The 13,819-nt window shown below is 40.5% G+C and overlaps 1 protein-coding gene across 1 annotated transcript; it reads left to right on the top strand.

Moving 5' to 3' along the window:
- The first annotated feature begins 313 nt into the window (after window positions 1–313).
- On the top strand, window positions 314–1,578 carry POU3F4 (POU class 3 homeobox 4). Its single transcript, XM_011976036.1, has one exon. It carries the CDS (start codon window positions 372–374, stop codon window positions 1,455–1,457), a length of 1,086 nt encoding a protein of 361 aa, XP_011831426.1. The 5' UTR covers window positions 314–371; the 3' UTR covers window positions 1,458–1,578.
- Window positions 1,579–13,819: the final 12,241 nt, after the last annotated feature.

The raw sequence follows: 13,819 nt of genomic DNA, 5'->3' as shown, positions 1-13,819 counted from the left end.
CCCCCACACACACACAGTACATCCCTCACATCTTTTCCCCATCAACATAAATCCCGGGGTGGGGGAGTGGTAATCAAATGTACGGCCGCCACTCTGCGCTAGGCAGCCAATGGGGCTGAAAGATTGATTCACTTCCTGCTTGGGTCTCATTGAAACTCCGGAGCTTCACCAGCCTAATTTGGAAAGCTAGCCCGACCTCCCGCACCGCTATTGGCCGGGCTTACTCCTGGCCAGGCCGAGACGCGCTGCGATTGGCCGTAGTGGGTGCCGGTAACCCGTGCTAGCGTCTTTGGCTCCCCCGCACCGTAGATGTCAAAGGCTGAAGCTGCTCCCTTTGCCACATTATAACTAGTAGGGGATCCTCACCGACCATGGCCACAGCTGCCTCGAATCCCTACAGCATTCTCAGTTCCACCTCCCTAGTCCATGCGGACTCCGCGGGCATGCAGCAGGGGAGTCCTTTCCGCAACCCTCAGAAACTTCTCCAAAGTGATTACTTGCAGGGAGTTCCCAGCAATGGGCATCCCCTGGGGCATCACTGGGTGACCAGTCTGAGCGACGGGGGCCCATGGTCCTCTACCCTGGCCGCCAGCCCCCTGGACCAGCAGGACGTGAAGCCCGGGCGCGAAGACCTGCAACTGGGTGCGATCATCCATCACCGCTCGCCACACGTAGCCCACCACTCACCGCACACTAACCACCCCAACGCCTGGGGGGCGAGCCCGGCACCGAACCCGTCTATCACGTCGAGCGGCCAACCCCTCAACGTATACTCGCAGCCTGGCTTCACCGTGAGTGGCATGCTGGAACACGGGGGACTCACCCCACCTCCAGCTGCCGCCTCTGCACAGAGCCTGCACCCGGTGCTCCGAGAGCCCCCGGATCACGGCGAACTGGGCTCGCACCATTGCCAGGATCACTCCGACGAAGAGACGCCAACCTCTGATGAGTTGGAACAGTTCGCCAAACAATTCAAACAAAGAAGAATCAAGTTGGGCTTCACGCAGGCCGACGTGGGGTTGGCGCTGGGCACACTGTATGGTAACGTGTTCTCGCAGACCACCATCTGCAGGTTCGAGGCCTTGCAGTTGAGCTTCAAAAATATGTGCAAGCTGAAGCCCCTGCTGAACAAGTGGCTGGAGGAGGCTGATTCGTCCACAGGGAGCCCGACCAGCATTGACAAGATCGCTGCACAGGGCCGCAAGCGCAAGAAGAGGACCTCCATCGAGGTGAGTGTCAAGGGCGTACTGGAGACGCATTTCCTCAAGTGTCCCAAGCCTGCCGCGCAGGAGATCTCCTCGCTGGCAGACAGCCTCCAGTTGGAGAAAGAAGTGGTGCGTGTCTGGTTCTGTAATCGAAGACAAAAAGAGAAAAGAATGACTCCGCCAGGGGATCAGCAGCCACATGAGGTTTATTCGCACACCGTGAAAACAGACACGTCTTGCCATGATCTCTGACTGGAGGAAGCGAGGAGGCGGCCGGCCGCACTGGGAGCAGCGCGGATTTCTCTTTCTCTCTCACTCTCTTCCTTTCATTCTAGCATGCTTTATTATTTCTCTCTCTCTCTCTCTCTCTCTCTCTCTCTCTCTCTCTCGTTCACTCGTTCTCTCGTACTCTCTCTTTCCCCTCCTTTCCTTTTTCTTTCCTTTCCCCTTTCTTTTTCTTTCCCTTCTTCTTCCCTTTCCTTTCATCTTCTTTCATTTCATTTTCTTTCCTTTCCCCATTCTCTTCCCTTTCATCCCTTTCCTTTCCTTTCCTTTCCTTTCCTTTCCTTTCCTTTCCTTTCCTCTCCTCTCCTCTCCTTTCCTTTCCTTTCCTTTCCTTTCCTCTCCTCTCCTTTCTTTTCCTCTCCTCTCCTCTCCTCTCCTCTCCTCTCCTCTCCTCTCCTCTCCTTTTCGTAAGAGGTTCTAACTTCTGTTGACAAAGGAAACACAAACTCTCGCATTCAGGCTTCTCAATGCTGATACACATTTATATTAAGCAGTCCAAGCTGGGATCTCATATTCCTGGCTCCCCGGGCAACAGTTCCCTTTAGCCTTTTCTGCTGATCAATACATATTGTTTACTCAGAGTAAGGTTTGTTTGGTCGCTCCTCTCTAGGAAGAACAAGGAGTGGGATAACGTGGGGGCGGGGTGGGGCGGGGGAGGGATTGGGAAGACAGATGTGTGCCTCTGAATAACCTTTCAGCGCCTTGGTTATAGCAGCTGTATTTCAGGTGAAATTTGTTTTACAATAGACTAGTTTTGCATTTTTAAAAACTTCTATAGCGTTTCTAAATGTCTGAGGTGTTTTACTACAATCTGTACACAATATTTGTGAGATAATTTGTATCTAATCGACCACTCCATGTTATTATTGCTATTATTATTACTACTTCGTTGAGCTGATGGCTTTTTAATTGCTTAGAAAAGGGAGGAGATGAATGGGAATAGGCGGGGAGAGAGATGCCTATCTACTCACCCCCCTTTCCAAATCTGTATGAGGAGGAGAATACAACGAAGAAAGTTGTTGATGATGATATTGGTTATATATTTTTTTCCGGGGTGGAGTGCCTGGGAAGGGCAGAATAGAGAAGCCTATTAGGTTTTGCAAACTAGTGCGAAGTAGCAGCGGCGATTTCGCAGCTTTCTGCCCTCCCTCCTGGAAGTGTGGAGTCCCCGCAGGCTACCACAGCACAGATCCAGGTATCTGAGAAGGATTCCACCGCAACGCTGGGCCAAAGAGGTGGCCTGACAGTCTGGGAGGGCTCCGCACCCACCGGAGTCCTGGATTCCTGCGCGCAGAAATCCAGGCCCCCAGCTTCGCTAGGGCGACCTCCCGCGCGACCTCACTTCGGCCCTACTAGAGGAAAGACTTTGCCTTCACACGCGATTACTTTCACTGGAGATCACGACCCGGAGACGCTGGCGACTGGGCCAGCGCCTCCCATTTCGGTTCACCTCCAGTTCACCACCCCTTCTGAGTGAGAAACCCTCGGGGAGGGGTGGTGAGGGAGTGGGGGATAGGCATTCTCTGCTCAGTGCAGAACGACAATGAAATGATTGGCAAAGGTCACAGGGATTCTGGTCCATCCGCGTACCACCTCTCCCCCCATGTATATACCGCTGTCTGTGAGTGGGCTCGTGGGGAGCTGTCTCGGCGTTTCTGATAAGCACAGCTGGTGGAAGCCCACAGCGACGATCCAGCTGGCGAGCGCCCGGGAGGCTGGGTTCCTGCTTTTAAAAATATATATATATATTTTTAAATCTCTGAGCGTATGTGTCTCTGTGCGTGTGTGTGTGTGCGCGTGCAAACGTGTGTGTGTAGATAGCTGTGTGTATCGTGTTACTATGTACAAAAACAAAAAGTACACAAAAAAAAAAAATCTCGCTAGGCTGTGTAGAGATCCCAAAAATATGCAGTTGCTGTGGCTTTATTGCTAGCTAGTATCCACACGCCAGGTCCACAGGCGAACCTCATTCCCAAGGAGCACACACGTGTGAGGCCGGCCAAGCACCCAACACCCAGCCGCCGCCAGCCAGACCTGTCTGGGGGCGCTGCACGCCACTGCTGGCCGCCGAGTCCGGCGTTTAGGCGCAGCTGCTGTAGACAAAGCTTCAAACTACCTAAGGACCAGAAAGCCCGGGTCCGTTGTCGACGATGTGTTAGTATGAGTTGTCAGGCCTCTGGTCCACCACACTGTGTCTCCCTCAGCTGCAGGTCTAAGAGCATGTGTTAATTCAAATCCCGGACCCTTTTACTTTTTTTGTCAAGTCTCTGCATTCTGGTGGTAATTAGGTTTAGTTTTGGGATTTTTTTTCCCCCCACATTAAGTTCATGTTTTACAACTGTTGGGAGTTTTTTGTTTGTTTCGATTTTTTTTCTTTGCAGTTAATTGCTATGGTTCGAACCTGAGTTAACCCAAATACTTCTGCCGACTTTATAACTGTACAGTTTTGTATATTAAACGTTTTTGAAGTTATTAATTTAAAGAAGATCATTTAGTTTATTCATTTAGTAACCGATGTATAATAAACGCTATTTTCATTAAGAGTTGCTTTTTCAACTATTTTATTCAAATTGCCTATTGCAGTTGCCAACAATTATTTATTTTCAATAAATTCTTCATTGTGTTTAAAAGGAAATTCTTTCACAGATAAGTTGGATGTCAAAAAGAAAACAATTTGCTGTAATGTTTGATGTGAAGTTTTAGTCAAGGGGTTTATATTGACGCAATATTTTATTGTTGTAAAAGATTAAAAAGGTTTAAATAAAACATTTTTCCAAAAAAAAAAAAAGTTTTCTTCTCCTGTCCTTATTGTGTGCTGTGTGAGGTGGAGCATTTAAACAGAGGCACATTCCCGGTGAACAGCGCTTCTGCTTTGCTTCAGCTTATAAATCATTAGTCATTGTTTTGATTCTTGATTCCCTTCCTCTGACTTTCGTCCTTTCAGCTCAGCTCTGAAATACACTGGCACACACTGACATGGCCTATTCTGGAGCCCATGCTCACGCAAAGCACAGCACAAATTGTGGGAACCCGCATAGGGAAGGCTCGAGGTGGGTTTTATTTTAGAAAGTGCAACCTTACTAATGTTCTCCGAAAAGGGAATCAATCTCTCTCTCTCTCTCTCTCTCTCTCTCTCTCTCTCTCTCTCTCTCGCACGCTGGCTCGCTCGCTCTCGCTCTCTCTCTCTCTCTGCCAGTGGACAGACCTTTCTTCAAACCTGCCCCTCCTGAAACTGTACTCAGATCTTCTATAAGGTTTTCATTTCGCCTCACTGCATCCATCCTTCTTCTTCCTCCCTATTCTGCTAGGTTCCCTTTTGCTACCTGATCCCTCACTCCCCTGAGGAGGGATGTGATGATGATTAGGAGAAGCACTTTCCCTCTTAAGGTTCTTCCTGGGCCCAGAAACCCAGGTAAACTGTTTTTCCCAGTAATGCTGAACTCTGTCCATTCTTATCTGAGTATGGGGGAAAGGAAAACATAGTACAAGGAGACATTTTGGGGGTGGAAGTTTGATTGCACTCTTCTTCCCACTCCCATACACAATTTCATTTGTCTTATTTTATTTCACAAGACCCTCCATCAACTAAGTGACTGTTACCTGTAGTGATAGTTGAGGAGTAAATTACCAAATCTGAACCAGTTCTGTTTTAAGGTTTTGTATGTACAGGCATGCCTTATTCAACTTTTTTTTTGGTAGATGCATATGAAGCAATGAGCAGGACATTTAATGATAATTTCCCAGCAGTAAACCCCCCTCAATTCATAGTCTGAAGTAGATGTTTTTGTTAGACAACCCAAAATGATTTAATCATTTGAATAGGTAATGATTACAGCATATGATGTCTTGTATTTGTCAAATTGCCTAATAATTTACAGCTCCATGGTGCACCACATACAAGATTGTTGTGTATGAAATATGCCGCATGCTGTGTATATAGTCATGGGTATGTCACTCTTTATAAATAATATTTATTCTATACAGGTATATATACAAGCACAAAACCCATAGTTTTAAGCCTCTTGGTTCTCTTTCAAAAGTTCATACCAACTAACGTCCTTCTCTTTCTGTATCCTATAAAAATTAGAATTGATTAAAAAGTTATAGATTTTCTCACAAAGCTACACAAATATCAACTTTCAGTGTATCCTGAACTCTTTAATGGAGGCCTATGTAGATATTTCAGGGGTACAAAAATATATATACACATTTATCATGATCATCAGTGCTTTTACTAATATACATTACTCATATATTTTATATGTATTATCAGATTTATTTTCTTTACTGCTCCTTTTCTTTCTCCTGAAATATAATCAAGTCCTAATTGGTTTTTCTGATCAACATTTTTGCAACATGAACATATTTTCATTAAAAATCAGGAGGTGTTGGTGTTTCTGCCTGGGGCTTCCTTTATTTTGAGTTGCTGCTAATCCTGCTTCAAACCAAGGCCTTTGTAAAAAAAAAAGAAAAAAAGAAAAAAAATGGTTTTATCTTCAGTTTTTCTCAGGCCTTCACAACAGTAGCTCTCTTTCTCATGAAATAAGAATTGGTAGGTTCCAAAGAACAACAATAGTAAATCATATCTAATGGGGTAAAAGCAAGAAAGTTCCATCTCCTTCACCAGATCCGAACAATAGAAACTGCAGAGGTTGTGGAGGGAGGTAGGATGTGAAAAGAGTGAATATACAGGTGTTACAGATGTGTAAACAAAGTCAAATATGCAAATCAACTATATATGCATATAAACATACTTTGGTTGTCTAAATGGCTGTGGCTGTCTGCATGCGTAACAAAAGGGAAATAGATTACTAAAATCAAGCATTTATATTTCCAACAATAAAATAAGAAAATGAATATTATCCCTGGAAATTGGTTTCTTACCTTTAAAAGAAAAGGGTAAGAGAAAATATTGCTTAAATTAGTATATGAGCTGTGCTTCTCTTTAATAAAATCAAAGACTATTCCCTTGGAAGTATTTAGCATTCACATATTTCTCTTGCTCCCAAATCAGGCTGCTGTTGTTGTATTAATTGCCTGTAGGCTAAAAGTAGAAACATACATTTCTGGTTTTATTTAAAAAATTTTTTTTTGGCAGGGGCAGGGAATTGGGGAGGAGAAGAAAGAGGAGAATGGAGAAGTAGAAAATGGTTACAGGTTAAACAGTTCAGTTTTCCAAAGAGAATAACGTATTTTCCCACCTGTCAGATCTTCTTAAAGACACATATGCAACCTCAGAATTGTGGAAATTTTTTCTGTGACTAAGTACTTAAAACTCCAAACATGTGACCCTTTCAAAAAAAAAAGTCTTGAAAGGAATAAAAAGTAACAATGCAGCACAGTGCCATTAGAATTGAGTGTCAGTCACACTCATCCATTCTGTAAAATAAAAGAGTAGACATTCTTTATACATGCCCCGATAGTAGTTTTAAAATAGTAATCCCCCAGCTTATTCAATTACTGATATTGGTTTTTAAAGCATTAAGAAGAGTGAATATAAAATATATTTGAAACCAATTAAGACTTTTTTTCTAATAAGATGAAATATAAAAGCACCTTTTCTTAAGAGCACTGCTGGCGCAGCATTTCCCAAATTAGGGGATTAGGTTAAAAGAATATAGTCTTGAAAACAAAATTTAGTTAACTTCTGCAATCTCTAAGAGGAGAGAGAGACAAGAATTTAGACTCTGTTCCCGTAAACCAAATCCACAAAATTAAACACTTGTGCATTCCAGTAAAAAATGCATTGCCTCACTATGCTTTCTTTCATCAACATGAGAATAGAACTACACCTATTCACACTTCACACATTATTTAATTAACTAGATAGAATACTGGATTCTCTTTACAACACTATTTGTTATCAGGAGGATTTGGTATAAGGTTCATCTTATATGGCTTCCAAGGAGGGTGTTTATTCAACTACCAAAAGGGCCTTATTATGAAGTGCACTCATCCTTGAAGGGAGGGAATCTAGGGACAGCTTGCTTTCAGCTGAAATTCTACAGTATTTAATACAAGTATATTGTGTAGACGCAGCCACAAATGCATTCCTTCTCCTTCCCCTCAAACCCTACTTCCTCACCCCTGCACTTGCACACAGACACAATGTTTTAACAGAAAGCAGACTGTCCCTCAAAGACCAAAAAGGAAGAGATCAACTCATTGACCAATTTATTAAGTTTGTCTTTTCATCTGTCTTCCTAGTCAAGCTGTGTCCACACAATTCTGGTGCAGTCAATTGAAAAGAGAAAAAAAAAATCACTCTGTCAAACTCTGTTTTATCTATGTAATGCCTCAAACCTAGTTTGAGTGATCCTTTCCCCAACTCTGATATATACAGAATTGACTGCTTGTGTTGGTATTTTGTAAGCAATTTCTATTATATCAGCATTGCTTCTTGGGAGAAAGAGGACCATCTAAACATTTTTAATATTGATTATTTCTCATCTTCCTTAGTTATTTTTCACATACTATAGAATCCCATTGTAATGTAGCTGATTAACTCTCAAATTTGGCCAGACTGGAGATCAGCCCTTACCCTGACCCCTTTTTACAGACATGGAAAAGCCTGCTATAAACGTAAAGTGTAAAGCTTGTAAAGTGGGTGTTAGCAATCCCCCACCAGCAGACCAATATTAAAAAGAGGTTTTTACACATAATTTATATTTGGTAAGATATTTCCCTCTACCATAATTCTTGCAATTTGAGCACAGAAAACCACACACATACCCATACCACTTGCAAAGATCACTACTAGACATCATATTTTTAAAGCACAAAAAATAGGGGGCTATGGACCAGGGGCAGTAGCTCATTGGTCTTCACATGGCATGTAATTCCAAGTTGCAGAAATGGATATCTGAGTGGACTTCTTGCACAGAGGGATAGTATTTTTCTTCATGATTTACTATTCACACTCTACTTGTCATGATACTGGTAGTATTCATGTTTAATTAACATATTTTTTTTTCTATACAATGTATTGCCATAGGAGCATGTGTATACATGCATATAGAAAAGATCTGAATCAAAGACAGAAGTCTCTCTCAAACCTCTAGTGATGTAGAAATTAAACAGAAGAAAATCATATTTTTGTAGTATATTGGCATAATCAGGGACTATGTCTGTTCAGAACAGTGTATAGTAGCCACTTTTAAGCAATAGGGTTTGACTTGCCCCTCAGTGGACAGCAGTTCTCTACAAATGAATTTCTTTCACCATAAGAGAGGATTTGAGTGTGTTTAACCTGAAATTCTGAATTCTGAGCCTTTCATTGGAGTAAGAGTGTTTAAAATTCTAGATAAACATACTTGTATTAATCACCTTCATTTTCCATGTTATTTCCTGTGTGACAATACTTTAACTCCTCCAGATTTTATACTAAAAGTGAAAATAAAGTAATTTTTCAGGTAGTTATTTCATGTGCCCTGAGTCTTCCCACCATCACCGTCCATGGAAAAGTGGGCAATGTTGGCTCTATAGATGCTCCCCAGCAGCCTCCACAGAGCAGGTAAAGGAAGTTGGTGTAGAAAGGATTGCAAGACAAAGGGTCTGCTGCCTCCACTGAGAGCTCCAGCTTCTCACCTACAGTGAAAAATCAACTGATAAGATCAAGTCCTATAGTCTCTTCTACTCCTTGATGATCTGCTTCTGCATGTCCTAGTTTGATGTTTTCAATTGAATTTGAAAACTAACTGGCTTTCTTTTCAGTGGATTAAAGTTATGTGTAAACAAGTAATTTCAAAATTGCTAACTTGAAATATTTTTATTTTCTAGAGCTTTCTCTGCACAATTATTTGCACTTTGTATTACTGTGTTCCTTTATGCATGATTTTGAGAACTCACAATAGAAAAATTTAAGTTAAAGGCAATAATAATCTTTTAAATGTACGTACTATCTTTCCTCCCTAAAGATTCCTAAGCAATTTGGAAATGATGTGCACACTATACTCTGCAACAACCAATATGCAAAGCACAACAGAATGACCACTTCAGGCCACACAAAATGATCACACTAAGTCCAGGCAAAAAGCTCATTAATATCAATAGGCATCTTGTGCACAATTAAAGGGCAGTATATGCCATGGGTCTCATTCATTGCTGTGTGAGAGAATGAAAGCGCTTGTACTCACATCTCAAACAAATCAAGTCCAACATTTAAAACTCGTATCATATAAGAGATAATAGGCAAATAAAGTGAACACAAAAACATTTGAAAATTATTGATTAAATTTGTCTTTGAATATTCTGGAGAAAAACAAGTATTTTGGTAACTGAAAGACCAAAAATACTCAAAGGTAATTGTGCCTTTAAGATATGTGATACTGTAAATTAAAGTTGTAAACATTTGTGAAAAACGTAATGACAAAATAGCCAATTTGAAAATCGCAGACTCTCATTTGCGTGTGTGTGTGTGTGTGTGTGTGTGTGTGTGTGTGCTACCACCTATCTATATTTTGGTCTGTGTTTTGTAAAAATGATCAAGCTGTTCATATTGTGGGGGAAGGTGATATGTCTTAAGTAAATTAAGTCAAAACAGGACTCTCATGTCAGAGACCCTTAGGAGTTTAATGGAGATCAACTTATCTTTTGGCTTATTTTTAACCCCTATGACAATGAGACATGTGATACAAATGGTGACTCCTCTATAGCAAAAGAAGTTCAAATTATATTGCCATTACTCCCTGATAGTATGCAACTATTTTAAAAAAATCTTTTGAAAAACCTATCAAGAATCAACCTAGCTGTTATGATATTGAATATTTGCCGGAATATATGTGTGGCTCTAAAATTCTTTGCATGTCCTAACCCTGTTTCATGCCTCTCTCTGGCTGTCAGAATTTTGCAGCACCCACTCAAAGTTCAGTGTCAAATTAAAAAGTGACAAGAATGGAGCAGCATAAATAATAGCTTAAAGCTTTTCTCTACTTTCCCACATACAAACATATGAATTTCAAAAACCAGCACGTTCTGCTGAATAAATATGTTCAGATTTCATATATAAGTTGCAGAATAAAAATGACAACAATATTCAATTCAACAAAAATGTATTGAGTACCTACTTTGTTAAAGTGACATGAGAGGCATGTGGAGTAAGGAAAGGAGCTTGCTTCAAAGGGCTAACAATCGCTGTGGTAAGATAAGAATAAGATATAAATGTATATAACTGTTAAATAAAGGACTGCTAGAGATTTGTACTACTGTCAACGTGGATGCCACTGCTCTCTATTTTTATTGTTCCTTTTTTATAATACACATTCATACTCAAATATAGCATTTCTTTGTGCTATTTTAACAATATTGTGCATCCTTGTTGAAACCCAAGTAGATGCAATTATTAGTTGATTTCTATGTCTAGACAATAAAACTGTTTATTTGAAAATTCCTATAACTGAATTTAGCTCTGATGAGCTTGAATAATTTTTGTAAGGTTTTTTTTTTGTTTGTTTGTTTTGAGACAAGCTCTAACTTTGTTGTCCAGACTGAAGTGCAGTGGGGTGATCATGGATCACTACACCCTCAACCTCCTGGGCTCAAGTGATTCTTCCCACTTTAGCCTCCTGAGTGGCTGGGACTACAGGCCTCAAATGATTCTCTCCTCTCGGCATCCCAAAGTGTTGGGATTATAGGAATAAACTACCCAGCCTGGACTCTAAGAAAATGCTTTTTAAAGGGATGAAATGTAGAAGAATAAACACATTGCAAGCTTCCAAAAATCACCTTCTATTCCTCTGCTTCCCATTTGGAAAACTGGGAATTATTGGCAAGTAACCTGAGCAATGTGAAACATTCACCTCCCCTAATTTTTTAGTCCTTTTCTAATTAGAGAATGTGTCTGTCTCACAATTCTGTAACTAGTTACATGAGTTAAGTTAGTGCTTGGGTTAAGGAGGAGAGAAAGACTCAGCAGCAAGTGCTGGAAATCAGACTACAAGGCAAGGAGGTTCTGTATGATGGTTCTGCTCCAGTATGGACTTCATTCCATCAGATTTATGATATGGTAAGAACATAAGGCAAAGATAAGCATGAAAAATACATTTCTAGACTAGAAATTTCTGTTTGAAAAATTACAGGTATTGTGTTTTAAAACAGGGAAGGAAACTAAAAACATCCACCAGATTGGTAACAGCTTTTTGTAATCAAATTGTCCCCAGCTAAAAGTCGGCCTCATTGAGATATTTAGTAGTACCTTTCTCCATTGACTAGCAATGTATGGATTCATTTCTATGAATTCAGCAACCTATGGGGAAATGGCATTGATGTTTAAAGTGTGACTATTTAGTCGACTTGTTAGGATGATATTCAGAGCTTGAAGAAACCTAAATCTCTAACAAAAACTCATTAAGCATGGAATACATTCTGTCTTTGTTTTCCTTTCTTTATGTATTTTTCTCTTTTTGAAATGCATTCTACAAAGCAAAGCTTGCAGCGCTATTTCAAAATTTCCAATTATTTGGTGGAAAATATGCTCAGCATGAAATATGTTCCCTAACACTGATAAAAGACATAATCAGGGAGGAATAAGAAAATCTTTCTGAATGGGCCTGCATTTGCACTCTCAACATAGAGTAATGAGAGATAGGAGCATGCTTATCCTAGGGGAAAGGACGAGAAATACAGTAGACAATCTCATGAAAACCCTGTCTGCCTCCCTAAGCTTTTCAGGACAGACTGCTACTGTATCAGTCATGCTCTTCAGGGAACAGAGATGAACTCCGGTAGAGTTGCATCAGTGAAATAGTGAACAATGCTCCAATAAGATCCTAAAAGACTGAACAAATGCATTTTGAGTTTGTCAGGCTTAACCCAGATGTATTCATGTCCATCAATATTATGGTTGTGATATTGTACTATAGTTTTGCAATATGTTACTACTGGGAAATACTAGGTAAAGGGCACATGGGTGTTTCTATACTAGACTTAAAACTTTCTGAAGATCTACAATTATCTCTAAAAATTTTTCAATTAAAAACCTCAAAGCACAGGTTTAACAATTAGATAAAAGCTAGCTCAAATTATTTTTCTAACATTCAGTAATTTTCATGACTCTAAATGTTGACCTTTCATTTTCTGTTTTTGTTCTTCTTTGCTGTGAGGGAAAGTTTTGGGTGAAGCAGCACCTGAATAAAACCAGGCTCTTCTGAGTTTTTCTTGAACTTGCAATAAGCTCCTGTCTCTGGCACCTACAGAGCCCTCAATCCCACACTAGGACACTGGAAATCCTGATCATACACCTGGAATGCTTTCTGATTGATTTCTTGTCCTAGCTAAGGTGACTGCTTACAATATCAGCCACAATACCAACCCAGGAAATGGCATCCCAATTAAACGAGTACCTGAGGAATAACCCCTCAAAAACTAGGTATGGAATCCCTTGTGGAAATATGAGTTTAATAATTTCAGAACCGTTCATTAATTCAACAAACATTTATTGAGCACCTACCACATACCAGATTTTTGAAATCGGTATTGCTTTTGGGGATTTATTTTTATAGTTTGGATTTCAATTTGAGTTTGAATTCTAGGTTTGCAGCCTATCTAGCTGTGGGAGAATGAGAAAGTCTTTTAACATCTGTATCTCAGTTTTTCTGCCTATAAAATGGGAATAATTGCACCTATCCAATAAAGTTGCTGTAAAATATAATAATATAATCATACAACATGCTTACCTTGGTGCCTGACGTAAAGCGCTGACTTGATATTAGCTCTTATTGCTCTGTTTGTTTCTCCTCCTATTCTATGTTCTGTATTATGCAGAAAATTGCAATATGGTTGAAATTCATTTAAAAAGAGTGGAGAGGAATTTTCCTCTTCATTATTGACTACTGTAGTGCTTCACAACATCTTTTTTCCCCATTTTAACATACATGACAATTGACACTTATATGAGCAACATACTTTTTTTCCCCCAGCATTATGTGCAATGCCTTGAACATTAACTGTAATGTAGGACCTTACGAGTGCTATATCATCAAGAAAAACCTTGAATCTGTTCTGATTCTTTTTTCCTTTTCTTTGGAGACAGAGTCTCGCTCTGTCACTCTATCTGGAGTGCAGTGGTGAGATCTCTGCTCACTACAACCTCCACTTCCCATACTCAAGCCTCCTGGTTAGCTGGGATTATGGGCACACACTGCCACACCTGGTTAATTTTTTCTATTTTTGGTAGAGATGGGTTTTCTCCATGTTAACCAGGATGGTCTCGAACTCCTAGCCTCAAGTGATCGACCCGCTTCGGCCTCCCAAAGTGCTGGGATTACAGGTGTGAGCCTGTAAAATTTTATTTATTTTTTATTTTATTTATATTTATTATTTATTATTATTAT

The sequence above is a fragment of the Mandrillus leucophaeus genome, unplaced genomic scaffold, assembly GCF_000951045.1.
Source record: "Mandrillus leucophaeus isolate KB7577 unplaced genomic scaffold, Mleu.le_1.0 Scaffold1619, whole genome shotgun sequence".
Taxonomy (NCBI): Eukaryota; Metazoa; Chordata; class Mammalia; order Primates; family Cercopithecidae; genus Mandrillus; species Mandrillus leucophaeus.
The sequence above is the reverse complement of the archived record's forward strand: the minus strand, read 5'-3'. Positions and strand labels throughout refer to the sequence as shown.

Excerpts from the sequence above, each read along its gene's own strand:
- POU3F4 (XM_011976036.1), top strand. The coding sequence starts at position 372 with ATGGCCACAGCTGCCTCGAATCCCTACAGCATTCTCAGTTCCACCTCC.